The 9,508-nt window shown below is 35.8% G+C and overlaps 1 protein-coding gene across 1 annotated transcript; it reads right to left on the bottom strand.

The window, feature by feature from the left end:
• Nucleotides 1-5,339: 5,339 nt before the first annotated feature.
• On the bottom strand, nucleotides 5,340-8,644 carry LOC113711913 (pentatricopeptide repeat-containing protein At3g09040, mitochondrial-like). The gene has a single exon (XM_027235155.2). The coding sequence runs from the start codon at nucleotides 8,529-8,531 to the stop codon at nucleotides 5,439-5,441; it is 3,093 nt and encodes a 1,030-aa protein (XP_027090956.1). The 5' UTR covers nucleotides 8,532-8,644; the 3' UTR covers nucleotides 5,340-5,438.
• Between the last annotated feature and the right edge of the window lie 864 nt (nucleotides 8,645-9,508).

The raw sequence follows: 9,508 nt of genomic DNA on the forward strand, positions 1-9,508 counted from the left end.
CAACAAAAGGTGAAGCACTCCCATCTTATCATTGTTGTTGATATTAGTTACTATTTGATTTATTAGAGTTGACCAATTTTTCATGGTTTGTCATTGTAAGGGCTGGATAGTGCACTTCTGGAACTTCTTCCATACTGTGAACACAGATTCTGTGTTCAATACATGTACAGTAATTTCAAGAAAAAACATCCTGGACAAGTCTTAAAAGATAGACTATGGAGCATTGCAGCAGCTACAATTGTTGAGTTATATGAGGCAGAACTTGAAAAGTTGAAAGAGTATGACCAACTTGCATATGCATGGATCAAAAAGGCACCACCACCACAACATTGGTGTAAGGCATTCTTTCCTCATCATGTTAAATCTGATATGTTAATTAATAATCTCTGTGAGACGTTTAATGCAAAAATATTAGAATACAGGAATTTACCTATTATTGGAATGATGAAAGGAATTAGTGAGTATTTAATGAGTAGAATAGGAGATAGGGCGACTTGGAAGAAAAAATGCCCTGGTGCTGTTGGTCCAACTATTAAGGAGTTGATTGAAGAAAGGGCAAAACAGTTTAGGAAATGAAAAACTGTGGCAAATGGTGATGGGGGTTATCAAGTCAAAGGATCTAGAGGGGAACAATATGCTGTGTATGTACAAGAAAGAACATGTACTTGTAATTTATGGCAAGTTAGTGGGCTGCCATGTTGCTATTCCATTGCAGCATTTCATAGAATGAATGAAGGCCCGTGCATGTATATTGATGGGTGTATTCCAGGGAACTATTTTTGAAAATTTATGAGAATGTCCTCTATCCCATCAGTGGAAAAACACTTTGGCCAACTAATACAAATCCGATGTTAAGCCCCCTAATACCATGTGTGCAACCAGGAAGACCTAGAAAAGTAAGAAGAAAAGATGTTACAGAGAATAGAAGCAACTCTCGGTCACAAAATACCAATGTCCACAAAATGAAAAAATATGTTGTGATGCATTGTAGAAAGTGTGGTTTGCCAAGTCATAATAGAGCTACATGGAAAGTTCAAGATTTTGTTGTAACTGAGCATTTAAGATAGCATAATGCAACTAGCCAACCAGACAAAGTTGTAGCTTCGGGGTGTAGTGAAGAGGATGATGTTCCCAGATCTGGCGAAAAGAGTGTTATGCATGGATCTGGTGAAGACAATGCTGAAAATGTTAACGTTGAAGTTGGCAATTTTTTCTAGCAACATGATAATATTACTGTTCAGCCATCAACTCTTGAAGGTGCACAACAATCAATGGAAGGAGCAAATGTTGCTGTACAAGTTGACACTGATAATCCCACAGAAATGTTGAGGACTATTTCCAGTCCAATTGCTAAGAGGTAAATAAAAAAGATGAACATCCCTGTTAGCTATCAACCTTTGTAACTATTGTTATTGTATATTGTAATTGTAGTTCTTGGAATAGCTGAGTGAAATGTTATCTGATTTTTGTGATCAGGTTCGGTGAATTCGACCAGATGCTACCAGAACAACAACAAGTCAAAAAGGCCCTCGTCCGGCTGCATCTACTGATAATACACAGAAAAAGGTGGTCCAAAAAAAAAAAGAAAATTGACAGATGCCGAAAAGAGTGCGATCAATGCCAATTATGTATATTTGGGAAAAGAACCACCATTCAAGGTTGGAAATTGGACATGAAGATCATTTGGAAGAGGGCGTGCAACTTAATAATAAGATGTTAAATAGCATTGTAGTCTTTTTGATGTACTAAACCATGTAATAGCTTTTTGTTGCCATTTTGTGGGAGTCATACATACCTTTTGTCCACCAATTGTAATACAACCAATTCTATGATCTAATGCAATGACTCTTTTATTGGCCATTCACTATTTAATCACTGGAATGACCTATTTTTCTTGTCAAATTAATTGATTAGTCAACAGCAAAACTCATAATTAACATTTTCAAAGATCCAAAGTCAACATAATTGCTAGCTTCATTAAGTACAATTACACTGTACATACCAGCAATCCAAAATATCTGCATTCTACAAACTAGTAATTTGCAACATTGCTTTTATACACCAGCAATTTGCAACCTCTTCGAATTTGGCATTGTTGGCTCGTGCATCCATATTAACCACAATGTAACAACCACCCCAATCACAAAAGCACTCATTGTTAGCTTTCTTGTCCTTTGTTTCTTTCCAATTGCTTCTTTAGTCTTTTTATCTCCAGTGCCATCTCGTTTGCTTTGCTTTGCCATCCACGAACCTCCTTTTGTAGAGCTTTATTTTCAGCTTCTAATTTGTTCTTACTTCTTAAGAGGCCATGTATTACTTGCTTAGCTCTCTCACAAATTTCTTCATCATACCAGTCCCAAAATCCACACCTTCTAACCTGCAACGAATACTTCCATTTTATCCATCTTGTAATAACACAAATATCCATATCCTTTATTATCTTACCTGATCTTGAGCACACTCGATATATCTTCGCGCTGGATTTTTTTCTGTCCATGAGGTCTTCAAAATGGTTCTAGTTCCGCACTTGTAGAATGGGATCGGTTTATTGCGTCTTGCCATGGGTCATTGGACAGGATGAAATGGAAGGAGATTTTCTCTTGAATAGATGAAAGAAGATTTGTCTCTCAACAGATGAAAAGAAGACTCAACGAATTTCTAGATCTAAGGGCATGGCTTGCGAGGGAAAAACAGGTTGACCATATTTTGTTGGACATTTTTGCCCCTTTACTATATCCTCCACTCCACATTGCCCATGCCACCAGATGAGAAACAGCTGAAAATGGGTAAAATGACTCCGCTGGCGCGTTTTTGTGAGTTTGGTAACCTTTTGGGCCACAACAAAAGTTTGGTGACTAAAATGTGCCATTTTTAATAATTTAGTGACCTTTTAAGCCATTCACTCTAAAAAAAATAAATTCTAAATACTTGACTTTATGTACTTAATTGTGTCTAACAGTATGCTGTGATGCTGTGATGCACTTAAATTAAATATTTTACTACTAAAATATTTTACCATAGATTGTCATCCTAACAAAAGCACAAATAAGTCAATTTTTTTCCTTTTTCTTGTCAAAATACAAATAAATCAACCAAACAATACAATAAGAACTTTCATCCCAATCTCTTTATTTTCAAAATTTGACCTTTTGATTTTTTAGTAAATATCTGTAAAACAATCAAGTATAGAGGTTTATTAAAGAAAAAAGATATTTCAATATTCACAAATATTTCGCATGAGGTTTCTTTTCCTAATGCAATAAATAAATAAATGACCTCTAAAAGGGTCAAAATTTTAGGTTAGAATTAATATTCGATACTCTAACAACGTTAAAAAGTCCCAAGACAAATAAACTTAGATCAACAATCACTAAGGTTTTTTGGTACGAATATAAGCATGGTTATAATCATCCTAAATTCTTAGAAACATTATAAAGCAAGTACTTTCATTTATGCCCCTTTACGTAAGGAAAGACTCCAAATCTTACAAGAGGAAAGAGAGAAGGGGAGGGTTGAGAGTTGAACCAGAGCCCATACTGTCACCTATCTAATGTCCGGACCAGGAAACCAGGTTCTAGGGATAACTAAACTATATTAATATGATCACAGAGTTTTCTAGTGGGGCACTTGCTAGTACACTTAATTTGTACTCCTAAAATTACTCTATGGATACAAATGTTTATATTTATTGTACCCCTTGCATTTCAATACACTTTCAAATTAATAACACTCTTAACAATGCCAAATAGAAACCCATTAACCAAATCCTATGATGTAGGCATGTATTAAATAGTATAAGTATAATTAAAACAAGATTAATGCTGATGAGGCCTTAATCTAGTGGCAAAAGTTAAGACCCTAGGATGCAAAGATCATGAGTTCAAACTCCTCTGTTTTTTTCTTTCTCGCTTCTTAAATCTTGTCCTTTTCTCACTAGAGATAGTCAAAAATAAAAAATAAAAAATAAAGAAAAAAGATTAGTAAAACTAATATGCCTATATCAAATGTCCAAGTAAAATAACAAAATGCACGAGATAACAAGCTTAGTGCAATAGAGAAAAGTAAAAAGATGAGAGAAGCCACCCAAATAGGTTATCAATAGTTGAATGCAAATTTAGAGTCAGCCTCTCCTCCATCTTTAGTAATAAGCCAAACAAAAAGAAGGGAAAAAAGGTAATGGTTAAAATTATTTAAAATTTTGTATTTTGGTCATTAAATATTTTCTTTAGTCAATATGTCATTAAACGAAAGGTAAAACCTTACCTTTTTTTGTCATGCAACTTAAAAAGTATACTTTTGGTAACTTTACAAATAACAAGAATGCAATATTTAGTCCAAAAATGTAAGTTTTGATTAGTTGAGCGGCCACTTTTTTTTTTTTTTTAGTATAAGCAGGAGGACTCGAACCCGAGAAAAAATATTAATGACTAAAATACAGCATTTCAAATAACCTAATTACTGGTAATGTGTGTTTGGTTATCAAGATTTGCAAACAAAATTTCAGAATTTTGTCTATTTGTATCATAAACACAATTTCAACCACCTTTTTATCTCACATACATTACATTATAAAAATGCTACAGTATTATTTCATATATTTTTTTCTAAATAATCTCCTATCCAAAAGGAACCATTCTGTCATTTGTAATCCACTTATACTACCCTAGCAAATCGATCTGGGACCTTGAAATGCAGAAAGTTCCAAATTTACTTGGTCATTCTTATTAAAAAGGTAATTATACTTTAAGGAACACGCTACAAAACTCACCTTTTTTTTTATTTGGTTAATATTTTTCCTTATAATCTTTTATTGGTTCATCCTTTAAGAAATATACTATTAGAAGGTCATCCAACAATGGAGGCTATGGAGGTCTTTTTGGCTTTTTTTTTTTTTTTGGTGGGGGGATGTGGTGGATGTGGACGGTTGGGCAATGCATAGCTACTCAAGGAATAGTTTTGCTTGTCTTTTTATTATGTAGATGGATTTTCTAATGCTCAATGAATCTTTTATACTACTCGCTGTGAGTCTTTGAACCAAACTACTTTTTAGTTTGATAAATCTTAAATAGAATTCCTTGAAATCCTTTACATCCATTCCATATTTTATGCCCTTTTTTTTCTTTTTTGTTTTTGTGTTTAGTCATATGCCAGAGGCCCTTTACAGAGAATGTAGAGGGCGGGTAGCTACACCCCATTACATTTCATATTTATCACCCTAATTTATAGCCTGAACTTATAAGAGAATGAGGCTATACCCTGTGCAAAGAAGGCAAGAATATTGAAAGGCAAATAGAGGAAGAAAATATAGGACTAAAACGTGTAATCTGAGTAAAAGAAAATGACAACAAGAGGAGAATTGCTCCGTCTATTAATCCAGTGTCTATGATCTACATTGCATGTTGCTTCTGTTATAACTACCATATATTGATTCTCACCCTTCAACCATAAAAAAAATGAATTTCAGAAAAATGACTCTCATCTCCCATTACTTCCATCAAATCTGTCAAAATTGCATAGATTTTACCAGCACTACGATGAAGTTTATCACCTGCAATGAAGTAATTTGTCTCCTCACCTACTGTTATCCAACTGCATCCAGGGGATTTCCTCACACCTTTTTCGTTCATGTCCCTCCTCAAAGTGTTAACCTCATCCCAGTTACTTAATGCAGCATAAATATTCGATAGCAGAACATAAGGAGAAGAATTTTGGGGCTCCAGCTCAATGAGTTTCTCTGCTGCATGCTTCCCTCTTGTATCATCCCCATGTAATCTGCAGGCTGAAAGAAACGGCGCCCAAATCATTGAATCAGGTTCAAAACTTAGTTTCTCAATGAAATCCTCGGCTTCCATGAGGAAGCCCCAACGTCCAAAAATGTCAATCATGCAAGCATAGTGGTCCAACCTTGGTTGAACCCCATATACGGCAACCATATCATGAAATATTTGTTGGCCTTCAGATACCATACCAGCATGACTACATGCTGTAAGGATACCAAGGAATGTAACTTCATCAGGCTTTACATTTGTCTGCTTCATCTGTTCAAAAATTTTAAAGGCATTTTCAGCATAACCATTTTTGGCAAATCCAACTATCATTGAGTTCCACGTGATGACGTCATTTCTGGTAACCATTTCATCAAATATGTACTCTGAACTTCTAACATCCCCACATTTGGCATACATGTCAAGAAGAGCACTTCCTGTCAATTCGTCCTCATTAAATCCAGTGTGAACAACTAGAGAATGGATCTTCCTACCATTCTGCAAAGATGCTAATACAGAACAGGCTTTAAGAACGCTTGCAAATGTAGCTTGGTCAGGCATAGCATTGCATAGCCGCATTTCCTGATAAAACTTTAAGGCCTCATCACTATAGCTGTTCTGAGCAAGTCCTGATATTAAGGCAGTCCACAAAACTGTGCTCTTCGGAACTGGTAACTCACTGAAAAGAACAATAGCTTCTGTTTCTATTTGAGAATTCAAATACATTTGTAACAGAGAAATAGCCAAGAATTCATCATTTATTGAGCTGCCCAACTTTAGAATAGAACAGTGGATTTGCTGACCAAGACACATTTTACTGGGATCACTGCATGCATCCAGAAGGCTGGCAAACGTAACTTCTGATGGTTTTAGACCTTCAGCCAGCATATATTTGAATATACTTGCTGCACTGTCTATGTTACTTTGGGCATAACCAGCAATTAAAGCGTTTGTGGAGACCACACTCCTTTCAGGCATGCAAGAGAATACTTCTGTTGCTGCCCCGATAACCCCACACTTGGAGTACATGTCAATAAGTGAGCTTCCAGTATAAAGGCTTGTTTCCAGACCATATTTGATCAACAAACAGTGCACTTGTTTTCCTTTATCAAGAGCTTGTACATTAGCACAAGCACTAAGTATGCTAGCTAAAGACACTTCATCAGGTGCACTCCCTCCCAATATCATTGCATGAAACATGTCAAAAGCCTCTCCTTCTTCCTCTTCCTGGACATATCCCACAATAATTGCATTCCATGAAACATTATCTCGTGTTGTCATGAGCTCAAATTGTTTCCTTGCATCCTTTAAAGCCCCACATTTTGCGTACATGTCCACCAGTGCATTTCCCACAAATAAATTCAAAGCATATTTTCTCTTGATTAGAGCTGAATGTAATTGGCATCCCATCTCCACATTTTCTAAACAAGAACATGCGCTCAGGATACTAGTGTATGTAAATTCATCATGTTGGAAACCAGCAATTGTCATACTCGTAAATAACTCAACAGCTTCACAAGCATACCCATTTTGTGCATACCCTCCAAGCAATGCATTCCATATTACATCATTTTTCTCACTTACTCCATTAAATACTTGCTTTGCAGCTTCCATTCGCTTACACTTTGCATACATGTTAATCAAGGAACTACCCACATAAACATTCGCTTCCAACCCCTGCTTCATCGCCTTAGCATGAACCTGGACACCAAGCTCAAGGCTCGCCACACCTGCAATAGCACTTAATACACTTCCCAGTGTGGATCGTGTCGGTTTAATGCCAGCTTTTATCATATCCAGAAAGAATTTCACAGCGTCCATATCACAACCAACCTTGCAATGTCCAGAAATCATCACATTCCACGTGACTACATTTTTATTAGGCATGTCTGAAAACAAGCGCCAAGCATCATCAAGCCTTCCATGCCTAACACAAGCATTTATGACAGTCCCAAATGCAACCTGGTCTGGCACCTGGCCTGAGCTCCGCATCTCCTCAAACAATTCTAGCGCCTCCTCAGGAAAACCAGCATGCACATACCCCGATATCATCGCTGTCCAAGAGACCGTATCAGGTTCAATCAAGTCATCAAATATCCTTGTAGCATCATCCAGATTCCCAGTTTTTGAAAACATATCAACTAGAGCACCCCCACAAAATGAATCAAACTCATACCCAGTTTTTACAATGCTACAATGCACTTGCTTCCCCCAGTCAACATGCATCAACCTAGCACAAACAGACAAGACGATAGCATAAGTAAACTGATTGGGTGGTGCTTCCCCCGACTTCCGCATCGAGGAAAATCGTTCCACTACATTTTTCAGCAACCCCTTTCTTGAATACAATGATAATATCGAATTCCAAGCCAAATTATCCTTCTTCTCTAGCAGAAAGAAAGCCTTTTCTGCAAACTCCATATCTCCACATTTGGAGTACAAATCCACAATGGCACCTCCAAGTGAACCTTTTGATGCGAACCCAAGCTTCAAGCTGTAAGAATGGATTGTTTTCCCCGCTTTCAAAGAAAAAATCAGTTTCTGAGGCATTTCGTCGAACAGTCGGCGGGATTGGATTTTCTTGCACTCTCGTAAGCATTTCTCTAATACTAGCTTATAAATTTCTTGACTTTGAAGTAATATGGGTTCAGAGGATTGAGTCTGGGGCAAATTCCTAAGCGGGTTTGCTGAGAAATTGCGGTGGTTATGGAGGGATGAAGAGCTTCTTCGGAGCTGCGGTAGCTTGAAACGGGTTGTGTAACGCATTGACCCGGAGATAACTGGGGCATGATTCAATTTGGCGGGTTTTTTGTCCCCACAGACCAATAGTTTTGTGGTTAGGAAAAGCACTAGAAAGATTCCGGTCGACCAGTGTATAAACTACCGGATAGGCCTATGCTCTATGCGATGATGTTATTTCATTTTTCACACCACAAAATAATTTGTCATAATTAAAGGTAAAGGACAAAGGTAGTAATGCAGGACAAATTGAATCAGCTAACAACTAATTCCAAAAATTAAAAACACAAACATGATATGTCTGTACCTTAGTTTAGAGCTTTCAAAACGAGTGACTTGGACGAGTTTGGACGAGTCATAATTAAATAATGGATATAATTGGATCAATCTAGTTTTACTCATTTAAATAATTGGATATGAGTATGTGTATATATCTAATTATTCATTTATGAGCCACTTTAAATTTTATTTATTTTTTATTTTTCGCATGTTATTTGACAAAAATAATGGTATTTTATTGTTATTAGATTGATAAGAAATTTGAATTTATTTGCTTAACACTCATTAAAAGTTGAATTTAAATATATAATTATTTTTAAATGAATATAAATAGGTTAGCTGAGTCAATTCACTACCTACCAATTAAATGAGTTTAATTGAATACCCACCATTTAAACCGATTCAAAATTAAAGGAGGGGTTATTGATGGACAAGTTTGGACGGATCAACATAATTGGATTATAATTGACACCTCTATGTTAGACATTTTGTATTTTTAGGTCACTTTTTTGTAGATAAACTGTGCTTATATATATATATATATATATATATATATATATATATATATATATATATATATATTAGAGTATTGTGAATTTTTATTGGCCAATCATCTTCAAAATTTTCTTCTTCCCGCGGTCTGTCAAACTTTCTAGTTGAAGTAGAAGTAATAAGCATATATATTTTTATTACTCACTGTTTTTTAGGGTAAAAACTAAAAATAG

This window comes from Coffea arabica, chromosome 10e (assembly GCF_036785885.1).
Source record: "Coffea arabica cultivar ET-39 chromosome 10e, Coffea Arabica ET-39 HiFi, whole genome shotgun sequence".
NCBI classification, from domain to species: Eukaryota; Viridiplantae; Streptophyta; class Magnoliopsida; order Gentianales; family Rubiaceae; genus Coffea; species Coffea arabica.

Excerpts from the sequence above, each read along its gene's own strand:
- LOC113711913 (XM_027235155.2), bottom strand. The coding sequence starts at position 8,531 with ATGCGTTACACAACCCGTTTCAAGCTACCGCAGCTCCGAAGAAGCTCT.